The sequence below is a fragment of the Geotrypetes seraphini genome, chromosome 9 (genome assembly GCF_902459505.1).
Source record: "Geotrypetes seraphini chromosome 9, aGeoSer1.1, whole genome shotgun sequence".
NCBI lineage: Eukaryota > Metazoa > Chordata > Amphibia > Gymnophiona > Dermophiidae > Geotrypetes > Geotrypetes seraphini.
This window is the reverse complement of record NC_047092.1, coordinates 161,110,444-161,123,772: the sequence shown is the minus strand read 5'-3', so window position 1 is coordinate 161,123,772 and position 13,329 is coordinate 161,110,444. Positions and strand designations below refer to the sequence as shown.

Below are 13,329 nucleotides of genomic sequence, written 5' to 3'. Positions count from 1 at the left end.
TTGACAGAAAAGGCTATACTTTAGAACAAGTAAGCGTCAGAGTTAGAGAAAATAATAGTGACAACAGAAGACTGACAACAGAAGACATAGGACACAGAGATTCTCAGGAGTCAGTGGATCCTGGGAGGAACAACCACATTCAACTGTAGGTTGAAAGCCTTCTCATAAGAACATAAAAATAGCTTTACTGGGTCAGACCAATGTAGCCCGTTCTCACGATGGCCAATCCGAGTCCTTAGTACCTGGCCAAAACCCAAGGAGTAGCAACATTCCATTATCTCAGAATAAGCAAGATTCCGGAACCCCAAATAGTAGCAAGATTCTAGAATCCCAGAGAGTAGCAACATTCCATGCAGAATCCCCAAAGAGCAGCAACATTCCCTGCTACCGATCCAGGGCAAGCAGTGGCTTCCCCCTGTCTTTCTCAATAACAGACTATAGATTTTTCCTCCAGGAACTTGTCCATACCTTTCTTAAAACCAGCTACGCTATCCGCTCTTACCACAACCTCTAGCAACATGTTCCAGAGCTTAACTATTCTCTGAGTGAAAAAATATTTCCTCCTATTGGTTGAAAAGTATTTCCCTGTAACATCATCGAGTGTCCCCTAGTCTTTGTAATTTTTGACAGAATGAAAAATCGATCCACTTATACCGGTACCTGTTCAAATAAGTGGGTTTACAAAAGAGACCTAAATCTAAAATAGGATGGCTCTAATCAAATGTCTTGAGAAGGAAATTCTATAAGGAAAGAACTACATTAAAATCCAGCTTTATTTAATGTGGATTGGCAATGAACTTCTTGTGCTGATGGAATCCGTAGGCTTAGATCATCAAGGAAATGGAGAACTGTATATGGAGAGTAGCACTCTATTGATAATGACACATAGGAAGGAGTGTCAGAGTAAAGACATTTATGTATATGTGTATGACACATGAAACAATAGGTAGCCAATGATGTCGAATGAGCAATGGAGTGATCTGGTCGAATCTACTGGCATTAGAACGAATCTAAGTGGTAGTGTTTTGAACAGTCTGAAGGCATCAAAGAGCATTTTGAAGGAGGTCTGAATAGATCATATTGCAGTAATCCAGCCAGGGCTTCATAAGGGAATAGAGAATATGTTTTTTGAGAAGCAGAATCGAGAAATGAACATACAGTTCTGAATTGTTGAAGGGAGGTGAAACAAGCTTTAACTATCTACTATAAAACGCTAAGCGCGCATGCACACTCTTACCTGCATGATCCATGATCCGTGATCTGTAGGTCCCTGGCCAGCAAGAGTGCACATGTGTGCTTAGCTGTGCCAATGGCCGCCAGACAAATTAAAAAGCGATGACCTCCCTGCTCTCCACTTTGCACAGTCCTCCATCCAGGAAATACGGCCCTACTGGCTGAAGTTTATTTTTAAGGTAAAAGCCGCTGCGGCGGCTCCTTTCATGAGCCGCACTTGCGTCGGAGAAGGCTTCTGACACAGGCGGCGATCATGAGAGGAGCCCCGGTGGCACAGGCTAGACCGTGGGAAGGGAAGGGGGGAGGGCGGCAAGGGACTAAGGGAGCAGGCCAGTCCATGGGAAGGAAATACGGCCCTACCGGCCGAAGTTTATTTTTAAGGTAAAAGCTGCTGTGGCGCCTCCTCTCACAAGCCGCACCTGTGTCGGAGAAGGCTTCCGACACATGTGGAGATCGTGAGAGGAGCTGCCGCGGCACAGGCTAGACCACGGGAAGGGAAAGGGGTGGTGGCAATTGACTAAGGGAGAAGGCCAGACCGCGGAAAGGGAAAGAGGTGGGAGTAGGGGAAAATGCTGCTGCTGCTGCACAGGGACGTGGAGGGGAAGGGCAATAATGCTGCTGCTGCTGCACAAAGAAATGGAGGGGAAAGGAAATACTGCTGCTGTTGATGCACAGGAAAGTGAGGTGGGGGAGGGAATTGCTGCTGCACAGGGAAATGGAGGGGGAAGGAATGCTGCTGCGGCTGCTGCACATGGAAGTGGGGGGGGAAGGAAAATACTGTTGCTGCTGTACATGGAAGTGGGGTGGGGGAGGGAAATGCTGCTGTATAGGAAAATGGATGGAGATGGAATGCTACTGCAGCTGCTGCACAGGGAAGTGGGAGGAAGGAAATGCTGCTGCTGCACAGGGAAGTGGGGTGGGAGAAATGCTGCTGCATAAGGAAATGGAGGGGGAGGGAATGCTGCTGTGGCTGCTGCACAGGGAAGTGTGGGGGGGAAGAAATGTTGCTGCTGCATAGGAGCAGGGAGAGAGACAGATAGAAAGAAAGACAGACAGCGGGAGGGAGGGAGACAGAAAGAAAGGAAGAAAGACATGGGGCAGGGAGAGAGACAGAAAGACAGACAGACAAAGGGGGCCAGAGAGAGAGACAGACAAAAAGAAAGACAGCGGGAGGGAGAGAGACAGAAAGACAGACAGATATATATTCTAGCACCTGTTAATGTAACAGGCTTAAAGACTAGTAAATATAATATTTTGATAAAAGAAGAGTTCTTGATCCAAGGTGATACTTAAATATGTGAACAGTGTTACTATTTGGTTGATAGGAGAGACCGTGTTGATAGGAGAGCTGCTATTTAGATTTTTGCTAGGTACTTGTGACCTGGAATGGCCATCGTGAAGATAGGATACTAGGCCAGATGGACCATGGTTCAGTAAGGCTATTCTTGTGTTCTAATGGTTTTAAATGGATTGAGAAAAAGTTGATTCTCTTTAAGCCAACAGACAATTTCAGATAATGAAGTGAATTCTATATATGTCACCTAAAAAAATCGGTGATGAAAAGGTTGGTGCTTAATACAATTCTATAAACCACCTCTGGAGTGAGGTACAGTGTATAGAACACCCATTCACTGACTAACATTCAGGCACAGGCAATTATGCCACAGAAAACCAGGCTTAAATGCCTGCGCCTAAGATGTGTGTGGATCGGACATATTCTATAACAGTGTGCCTAACATGTAAGAACGCCCACAAAATGCCCATGCTCCTCCCCTGGCCACACCTCTTTTGAGATCCATGCACTAGAATTTACATGCACCACTTTGTAGAATACGCTTAGAAAGTTTTGCACGTAAATTCTAATTAGTGCCAATTAGTGCATGGTCTGGCCTGTTAAACAATTAAGTTGTGTGAGCGAATCAGCAATGTGCAGAAATTTGGGCACGCCACTTTGGCCTCGGTAGACAGAATTCAGGGAGACATGCGCAAGAATCTGAAATTGAGTCAGTGCTCCCAGTCTTTTGCAATTTCACAACCACAGGAAGGGCCTTAAAATTTAATTCTTCTCATGGAATCACCCATTCTGGCTCCCGTAGAATGACCACAGGGGACCACTGGGCAGAGAGAATCTAGGGATACATTTAAAATCTCTCCCTCCCCCACACACTGGTCAGCAGTAGAAGAAGAGAGTGACACGGTGCTGAACTGTGTTCATCCCCTCTGCCATCTCCCACCGACTGCTTTGAATCACAGAGTTCGACCCAGAGCAACTGTCCATCAGCATGGAAGGAAGGTAGGGATTTTAAACACATTGTTAGATATGAATCTTGAGAGGGCTTGTGTGAGGAGTACTGATGTTCAGTACAACCGCCATATTGTATCTCAACACATAGGGGTCCTTAAGGTGCGCTAACTGATAGGATATAATGGATGTCTTAGCATTTAGCGTGTGTTAATCTTTAGTGTGCGCTAAATCGATTATTGCACCTTAATAAAAGGACTCCATAATTAGAATTTCTATTATAAAAGTATTTAGATTTCCTACAGCAATATTAGAGTATCTAGCCAGAAAATTAATCTATTTTAATGCAACAGCTACGTCAAAGCAGAATATTAAATGACACTCTGGTCTATAAACATCTTATCCTACTTCAAGTCAGAAGCCAAAATGTTGCTGTTGAACAAAGTTTGTTCTCAAGTGTCTGTACCCAGAAATCATAATTTAATTTTGTCTAATAAAATAAATTAAATTTATTTATTGAAAAAATTCACCATCGTTTTCTAAGAGCAGCTTTAAAGAATTACAGAGGAATCTCTTTAGCTCAAACCATATTTTCCTGAAAATACCTGTACATCATTCCTGTTTCAGCTTGGATGGTGTCCTTAATCGAAAGTCCATTCGCAGCCAGAAAACTTTCTAAATATTTCTGTTCTGCTGCTTTGGAAAGCCCCATGGCCAAATACCTTGCTGCAGAGTAGGATGCCAGTGCGACACTTGCCCTCCTAGCCCTTAAAGGCTTTTCGGTGGATTTCTGACCTGCTGCTTTAGGGTTGGGTATATCAGTACAGGGAGGCTTGTACAAGTGCATGGTGCTAGGTAAAGCCTACAGATCTTAGGGCGCTATGAAGTCTTCAGTCAGTATTTCATCTCCCTTTCTTCCTGCTCTAAGGAAGTCTGTTCCCACTGCATCTCCCTCGGTAAACTTTAGACTAACTCGGTTGTGTTTGGATGCCAAATGGCTATCATGGGAATATATATACACAGCAGCCGCTATGTAGCTTGCCTTTGTAAGGTAGATCTTTGCCAGAATGTGTAGCCTTTTTATTATTAGTTCATATCCCTCAGAGGCAGCATTTCTAACAAACATGCCACTGGGAATATGTGGTTTGTTCTTTTTTCCCATGTTCTTCTATTTAAGTATGGAAAACATTATCGTAGGATGCAGTCCAAGGCTCCCGATAAAGATACATTCTCAGAGCATTTATTTAAGTGCCTGGCTCAACCATCTACAGAAGGCTTTCCCAAGGACCCACATAGTGCAACCTAGAGACGATCTGCCTATCATTTACTAATGTGATTTTATTCTTAGAAACCTGAAGTATATAGTGGTGATAGTCTCAATAATTCTATTCATTTATTCACAATATATATCAGTGGTCTCAAACTCAAACCCTTTGCAGGGCCACATTTTGGTTTTGTCGGTACTTGGAGGGCCTCAGAAAAACATAGTTAATGTCTTATTAAAGAAATGACAATTTTGCATGAGGTAAAACTCTTTATAGTTTATAAATCTTTCCTTTTGGCAAAGTCTTAATAATAATATTGTCATTTATAGCTAAAGAGACATATGATCAAGAAACGGTTTTATTTTACTTTTGTGATTATGATAAACATACCAAGGGCCTCAAAATAGGACCTGGCGGGCCGCATGTGGCCCCCGGGCCGCGAGTTTGAGACCACTGATATATATCAACTAACCTCCTAATTCTATAACCTTCCATATGGGCATAGCTAGGGTTACCAGATTTTATCTCAGTAAAATCTGGACCCCCAGTTCCTGCCCAGTTCTACCCATCCCCGCCCCATTATGCCCCAGCTCCGCCCCCAACTCCATCCCCAACCCCCCCCCCCCCCCGCTGCCTGTTTGTCAGACAGGAAGACATCCGTGCATGCGCGGATGCAATGCAATGATGTCACACGCAAGCGCACATGTGTATGATGTCACCGCGTTGTATCCATGCATGTGTGGATGCCCCCTCCCGACGCGATTTCTTTTCAAAACCCGGACAAAGCACCGGGTTTTAAAAAGCTGTCCGGATCCCCGGACATGTCCTCAAAAGGAGGACAAGTCCGTGGAAATCCAGATGTCTAGTAACCCTAGGCGTTGCCTGAACCCAAGACAGGGGGTGCAAACGATTTCAGAGTGAAAGAACTACAATACAGCTGAAATTCAAGGGTGTAAAGCAAAGTAAGCAGACTTTTTGTTCAAGGCTGAAGGTTGGAGAACATGACAAAATACGCTATTGAAAAAATGTTTTTATTTTAAACTTAGTCTCCAAATTACACTAAAACAATTTTTCTTCTATCTGCACTAAACCTTTCCAGAACTTCCTTTTCTATTTCTATCCTTCTTTCAACATACTGTACATAGCCCCTTCACCCTGTGGGTCCACCCTCCATGTCCCCTCCTCTCTCCCCCAATTGCAGTTCACCATCTGTCCCCTTCTCCTCCTCCTCCCCTCCTCCTTCTGCTAGCCTGCCCTCTCTCACTCTCTGACCCCTTCCCCCCCATGGCATCTCCCTGTCATTCTGCTCCTGACCCAACAACCCCCTTCCTCCCCCATGTGGGTCTAGCCTTCAATTGACCTCCTCCCCGTGTGGAGCTGGTATCTCTTACCTGAGGGCCCTCCCAAAGCAGCAGCTGCACCCGGCCCTCAGAAGAAATGCTATAAACAGGTTGCTTGCGGCCAGTCCTGCCAGGGCCTTTCCTCTGCCGTGTCAACAGAGGAAAGGCCCTGGCGGGATTGGCCGCAAACATTTAGCATTGCATTTGTTTTCAGTCAGTGTGGTGGGGGGGGATGCAACTGCACCTCCCTCTGCACCTTGCAGGCTAAGTCCATGACATTGCATACACAAGTTAATCCTTAGCATGCAAACTTGAATATCATTTAATTTAAAAAGTGGGCCACGTGTTGCCTTCAGGCTGAGCAGTTGCATCTCTGCACCTCTCCTGCCCTGATCTACTTTAAACCGCTCTTTACCATTTGGTAATCTCCCCAACGAGCCTCTATCAGTCACTAAATTGAAGGGGAATATTGAGCTGAGTTGCTGGAAGCTTTTATGGCACATTGAGGCTGTGGCATGCCCTCTCGCACACCATGGGTGAGCAAAGAGAAAAAGTACTCTGTGGGAAACAAAATGGCATCACCCACGATGCCAGCCAGTAGGCCCATGAAAACCATTCAAGATGAGGCCATACAAGAACTAAAAAAATACCTCTCTGTGGTCTTGGATGATAAGCTAACCATGGATGAAATTAAAGACAATATGGAAAGGCAGGCTTCTTGAATCCAACACGCAGAGGATCGTATATCGAATCAAGAGGATCGGGTAGTGACGATGGAGGCAGCACGGAGAGCTATGGAGGAGAAATGCCAAACCCTTGAAGAGAGAGCAGAAGATCAAGAGAATAGAAGCTGGTGGAACAGCACCTGGATTATTGGAAATTCTGAGGAGGTATCGGAGAGAGAACTCTGGGATTTGGTCACCACATGGCTTCCTAACATGCTGGGACTTACTGAGGGTGACAGTTGTTGCATGTGGAAAGGGTGCACCGAGTAAGAGCATGCAGAGCAGAGAAAGGGTGCCCATGACCAGTTATTTTCCGGATATTAAACTATGCTGTTAAGAGCATAAGCTTATGGGCCTTTACAAGAACCAGAGGGATCTGATCTATAAAGGGCATAAGGGGCAGCTTTTTCAGGATTATTCTGTTCAGACTTCGACACAACAGAGAGCTCATGCCCCCATATTGCACACAGCTTTTCCAAAAAAGCATCAAGTTTACTTTACAGTTTCCAGCCCGGGTGCGGGTTCAACATGAAAATCACACCATAATTCTGACAATGCCAGAGGAGATGAAAAGGTTCATAGCCTGACTGCCCTAGGAGTAGAGACCCTGGGCCAAGTTATGCCTGCATTATTTCCAAGTAAAACCTACACTGCCTTCACCATGTCATATTGAGTAGGTCCCAAGACTGAGACTTTGCCAGGGAGCTGCAACGGAATGTGGTGGCGTTTTTCGGCTTGGCTCTGCTGCTGGCCCCCCCTAGTGGAAACACTCCTGTTGGACAGAATGATATTTCTGCAGGAGAGCGGTTTTCAGTGTGAACTGCTTCCCCTTTTTGATCCCACATTCTCCCCGAGGAATCTGGTACTAGTGGCTGCTAAACCCACGTCTTCTTCCAACCCCCTTAAACGATCTTGGCGCATGCAGGTAAACAATGGTCAGACCTGATAATCCCTGTCTGTCTAATGAAAGTGACAGTGCCGACGTTCAGTACAGCACCAGAGACAGTGACCGCACTTTCTGAATAACCACCGTCTTGCATCTGTCCAGTCACGCCCTTCTGTTTTTTCCCTTTTTTAAATTTTCTTTCCTATACTAAATTGTAGTTCCTCCCTCTATTTCCCTCTCGTGGAAAGAATGTCCGTGATTTATCCCAAAATTGTCTCCCCCACCCCCATTTTTTAAAAAATTGTTCATCGCTTTGTAATCTATGAAAAAGCAATTTTATCAAATCCCAAATAAACTTGAAACTTGAAACTTTAGCCAGCGAAATATGCCTGCTTTATTTTCAAGTACAGCTTACATTGACTATCCCATGCACCTACATGCAGGCTCTGAAATTAAGACTTCGTGGCAAAAAGCTGTGGGCCACAGGTGTCTGTTTTCTTTTCTTATTATTTATTTTTATTCTGTTTAGTGAGTGAGATATATCTGGCTTGCATATACCCATATATATGTCAGGATGGAAGGATGCTTTTTCTTTAATTTAAGCTGGCTATGTAAGTTTTTGAGGACAATAATATAACTGACACTTCTTTTTCATTTTTTTTTTTTAAATCTTTATTAATTTTCAATCTTAAAAAAAAACAAAAAACAGCGCATACAAGAAATCATTTACAAATTATTTGAAAAAACAGTGCTTATTTCCATTAATAAAATACATCAGAAAAAATTCTATCCCCTCTATTCCAATGTAATCAAAATAACCATGCAAAAATATTAACAAATCATTAATAAACAGTCCCTGTATACTCCTCTTCTCCCTCTCAGCCACCCCCCTTCCCAGGATGTGCAAAACATAACCAAAAATATAGGGAGACACCATTCAATTAGAATCAATAAAATTTGTCAATGGACCCCATATCCGTTTAAACCATTTGTTACCCCCTTGATCAAAAATCATTTTTTTCGTATCTGTAACATAAATATAACGAATGCCATGAGGGCTGAGTCGGAAAGTGGCTGCAATGGTCTTAAGGTGTGAAGTTGGCTGTAATAGCACCTACTATCAGGCTATATTGCTTTTAGAGCAGCAAATTATAAATCCGAAGTGCTGGACTTTAATTGAATATTATGTCTTAAATGAAGACGAGGAGGGGGCAGCATAGTATTGTATTGTATTTGGGTTGGAATGGGAGAGGGAGGATGGCGGTGGATTGGGGGCACTCTGAAAAATGAGGAGGATTGAGGAGAGAAAGAAGGGGGGAGGGGTTGGGGGCTAGCTGGATGTTTGTGTCTGGGATGGGTGGGAGGAGTGCAAATGTGGGTGATGTGGCGAGAAGGGAGATGGATGAATGGCTTCTGAGTTGTGTTTATCTGGTGAGGAGCTGTGAGATGTGGACTGCTGTGAGTAGGTCACAGGTTATGAGATTTATGGAAGGGGGGTCTAGCTGGAGGATCCGCCTACCAACAATGACCACTAATACTTGTTATGGTAATTGTAAATAGATCTTCCAAAGGGCTATATAGCTCAGGGTATCGACGTTCTTGGCATGTATGTAATAGTTAAATTCAAATATGCTGTGTTTTGTTCTCTTAGGATTCCTTAATAAAAATAATATATATTTAAAAAATACTTATTATGGATACCAATTTTATGTGAGTGAATATGATTAAATTAAAAGTGACTATATTTAATGCTAACGGTATACATTCTTCTGCGAAGTGCAAAAAAGACACTATCTGGGCTGAAGAAAGAGCAGGTGGATATTGCATTATTGCAGGAAATGCACTTGACAGCTATGGAACATGAAAAATTGCATAGGAAATGAGTAGGAGAAATGAGCTTCTCCAAAGGGGATAGCTATACTAATTCATAAACAACTTTTCTTTCACCCGCATAAGAACATAAGAATAGCCTTACTGGGTCAGATCAATGGTCCTTCAAGCCTGTTCTCATGATGGCCAATCCAGGTTCCTAGTACCTGGCCAAAACCCAAAGAGTAGCAACATTCCATTCTCCCAGATTCCAGAACCCCAAATAGTAGCAACATTCCATGCAGAATCCTCAAAGAATAGCAACATTCTAGAATCCCAGAGAGTAGCAACATTCCAGAATCTCAAAGAGTAGCAACATTCCATGCACCGATCCAGGACAAGCAGTGGCTTCTCCCATGTCTTTCTCAATAAAAGGCAAAGTCCATGTAATGGGTGAAAGGGAGAGAAGACAGCAGGGATTTTATGGGGTGGGAGAGTAGAGGACCGGTAGGAAGACGGACCGCCCCCTCACACACACCCCTTACTATGCCACTGAGAACAGCACTTAGCAAGATGTACACAAAAGTTCAAAATGTTGCAAAGTAGCACTAATAATTCATTGCTAGCACCCAATTATTGGCACTAATTGGCTCAGCCAATTTAGTTGCATGCACAACTCAGGATCAGACCCAAATTTGGCCACCCTTTAAATAATCTGGGGGGGTTTAATACTGCAGAAAACATGTTGGCTATGTCCCCAGTGGTCACCACACAACGTTGTAGTTACTCCCTCGGATTCTATATATGGCGACTAAAGTTGTGCCTGCAAATTTGATCGCATGGCCAAATTGCACACATAAGAACATAAGAGTTGCCATACTGGGACAGACCAAAGGTCCATCAAGCCCATTATCCTGTTTCCAACAGTGGCCAACCCAGCTACCAAGTACCTAGCTAGATCCTAAGTAGTAAAACAGATTTTATGCTGCTTATCCTAGGAATAAGCAGTGGATTTCCCCATGCCATCTCAATAATGGCCTATGGGTTTCTCTTTTAGGAAATGATCCAAACCTTTTTTAAACCCTGCTAAGCTAACTGATTTCACCACATTCTCCGGTAACGAATTCCAGAGTTTAATTACACATTGTTTAGCAAAGCAATTGGAGCCAATAATTGGCCACTAACAAGCAATTATCACACTAGTTGGCACTAATTAGAATTTACACGTATGTGCATTCTATAAAGTGGTGTGTGTAAATTCTAATATGTGAATCTCAAAAGGGGACATGGGTGGGTTGTAAGCATTCCTAAAAACTAAGCGCACTGTTATAAAATACATTCAATCTGCTCAAAATTTAGGTACAGACATTTACATCAGGCTTTAGTTGGCGAAAATGGTCACACCTAAATTTTAGTTAAGAGGCCAGCCACTATGCATATTCTATAAACCATGCCTAACTTTAGGCATGGTTTATAGAATAGCGCTAAGTACATTTTTATTCCATGGCAACTTTTCCAGTGCCATATATAGAATTTAGTCCCCGGTGCATTAATTTTTGTTGTTAGAGCCCAGTAAAGTACCTCACTTTAGTAAAAGGGCCCCTAAACCAGATCTAAGAATCATTATTCCAAAACTGCCAAATTACTCAACTCAGGTAGGGACAATTTAGGCCAGCCCAGTTTTCAGCTTACATGCCCATTGTAGTATGTCTTTGTAGACCCTGAGTCTTTCCATTGAAATCAGTTCTTCTGGTCCAAAACATTGCGTCACAAAAGGATTGTCAGGAATCAAGACTTGGCTTAAAATATTCCTCCAGGACTTGGATAAAGTAGCAGCTATGTTGATCTAATCCAGGGGTCTCAAAGTCCCTCCTTGAGGGCCGCAATCCAGTCGGGTTTTCAGGATTTCCCCAATGAATATGCATGAGATCTATATGCATGCACTGCTTTCAATGCATATTCTTTGGGGAAATCATGAAAACCCGACTGGATTGCGGCCCTCAAGGAGGAACTTTGAGATCCCTGATCTAATCTAACTTATCAAAACTGTTACAACATTTTCCTGACATGAACAAAAAAAATCACACCCAATAATTATACTGACTTATTTGTATTCCCTACATTCGTAGATTATTATAATAATTGCATTTATAAAAGTTGATTAGCTTTAAGAAAACTTTTATAGAGGTTAGTAAAAGAGGCTTTTTCCACAAATTAACTACACCCACTGAAGATTTCTTTCTCCTTACACTATGCCTACCTAGTTAAAAAAAAAAAAAGATGGATTTCTGTAAAGGTACTTCCTTGATGAAAATCATTCATTTGTTATGTACGTGTTCACTATATTGGTTTTCTACCAACTTATCAAATTTACCTTAGGGAAACTAATTTTTGAGCAAATTAGATGGTGGTTTAACACGAGACCACAGCTTCTTCAATGGACATTCCACTCAGGAAGCCAAACTTATCTTTGTGAAACTTCCTCAGCTGTAAAGAATGATAGCTTGTTAAGATGTTTTCTTGACTGACTCTAGTTCTTTGTAAGTTTTGTGTGACACCACTTCAAACCGAACTTATCTACAGTTTTAGAGAAGGTTTAAAGAATCTGGGTCTTACCTGTAAGGCATTCCTGCTGTGAAGCCTACGGTATGTTCATAAGATAGCCCACAAATACTTAAATACCAGTTCATCTCCAGTTCCCTCATGAGGGTGAGCCTCTGGGCCCTCAGCTGCATTTGTCTTTTTGTCTGACCATTGTCTGAAGGGTTTTTTAAAGCCCTTTCTCTGCTGCTCACAGAAACAACAGAATATTTCCTAAACTTTCCATTGTCCTCAGCACTTTTGTTCCCACCTGCCCCAGTCCGTGCTGCAAACATTGTCTTGTGGGTCTGGAAGAAGGCACCACCTGTCACTAAGACACTGTCATTAAGTTATTTAAATTGATTTTCTCCAGCTCCTTCCTTCCCATATAACCTTATCCTGACTCTACGGCTGTAACTAGATCCATGTAGACTTGGCTCAAACCGAGAGGATGATAGTTACCTCTTTTTAGCAGCGTCCCTTACAGCAGTCTGCTTGGCAAACGTAAAATATTTTAATTCCAGGAAGGGGAGGAACATCTTTAAAAATACATCCTGGCTGTTTTTGAAGACCTTCTCGTTCCCAGTTTCAGTACAGCAAAGAGAAATGACACTTGAAGATATCCTTGGGGCTGAATTTTATTCTGGTGTCGTACGTGGGTTTCTTCAGAGACTGGCCTTGATTCTATAAAAGATGCAGTTAGTCACCTAGATTGGCAAACCTAGTTGATCTAGGTGCCTTACTTAATTGTTCAATTTGGCTTAATCAGTGCTGATATTGGCACTTACAGTAACTTAATCGAAAGCACCATTAAAAACCAATTAAAAAGCCTAATTTGCAAGTAGATTTTTAACTCGGTAGGTGGCTAGCACTTCAAGATAGGCTTCTACACCGAGGCACCTACCAATGCCTACCATTAAGTAGGCCTGGTTAAGGGGTGGATTCAGGGTGGAGTTTGGGCATGGTTTGACTTAGGCGTTGGTAGGTGATGGCAAGTCAAATGCGCGCAAGACAAACGCACGCGGACAAATGCACAAAGACAAGTGAGCGCATGACAATTGAGCGAAAAGACAAGTGAGCGCAAAGATAAATGAGCGCTAGATGATTATGCCAAGACAATCGAGCGCAGACAAAATCGCGTGGACACCTATAAGATCCCTGCACTATAAGATCCTGCACGCTATAAGATCCCTGCACTATAAGATCCTGCACGGGACAAAAGCGCGTGGCCGGTGCTCGCTTGTCTTGT

The 13,329-nt window shown here is 43.0% G+C and overlaps 1 protein-coding gene across 1 annotated transcript in view; it reads right to left on the bottom strand.

Annotated features, from left to right (window-relative positions):
* KCNAB1 (potassium voltage-gated channel subfamily A member regulatory beta subunit 1) overlaps positions 1-12,376 on the bottom strand; it is a 234,903-nt gene extending 222,527 nt beyond the window's left edge. Inside the window, exon 1 of the mRNA XM_033959143.1 lies at positions 12,117-12,376. Coding sequence (XP_033815034.1) covers positions 12,117-12,376 — 260 coding nt within the window. The remainder of the gene's footprint in view (positions 1-12,116) is intronic.
* Positions 12,377-13,329: the final 953 nt, after the last annotated feature.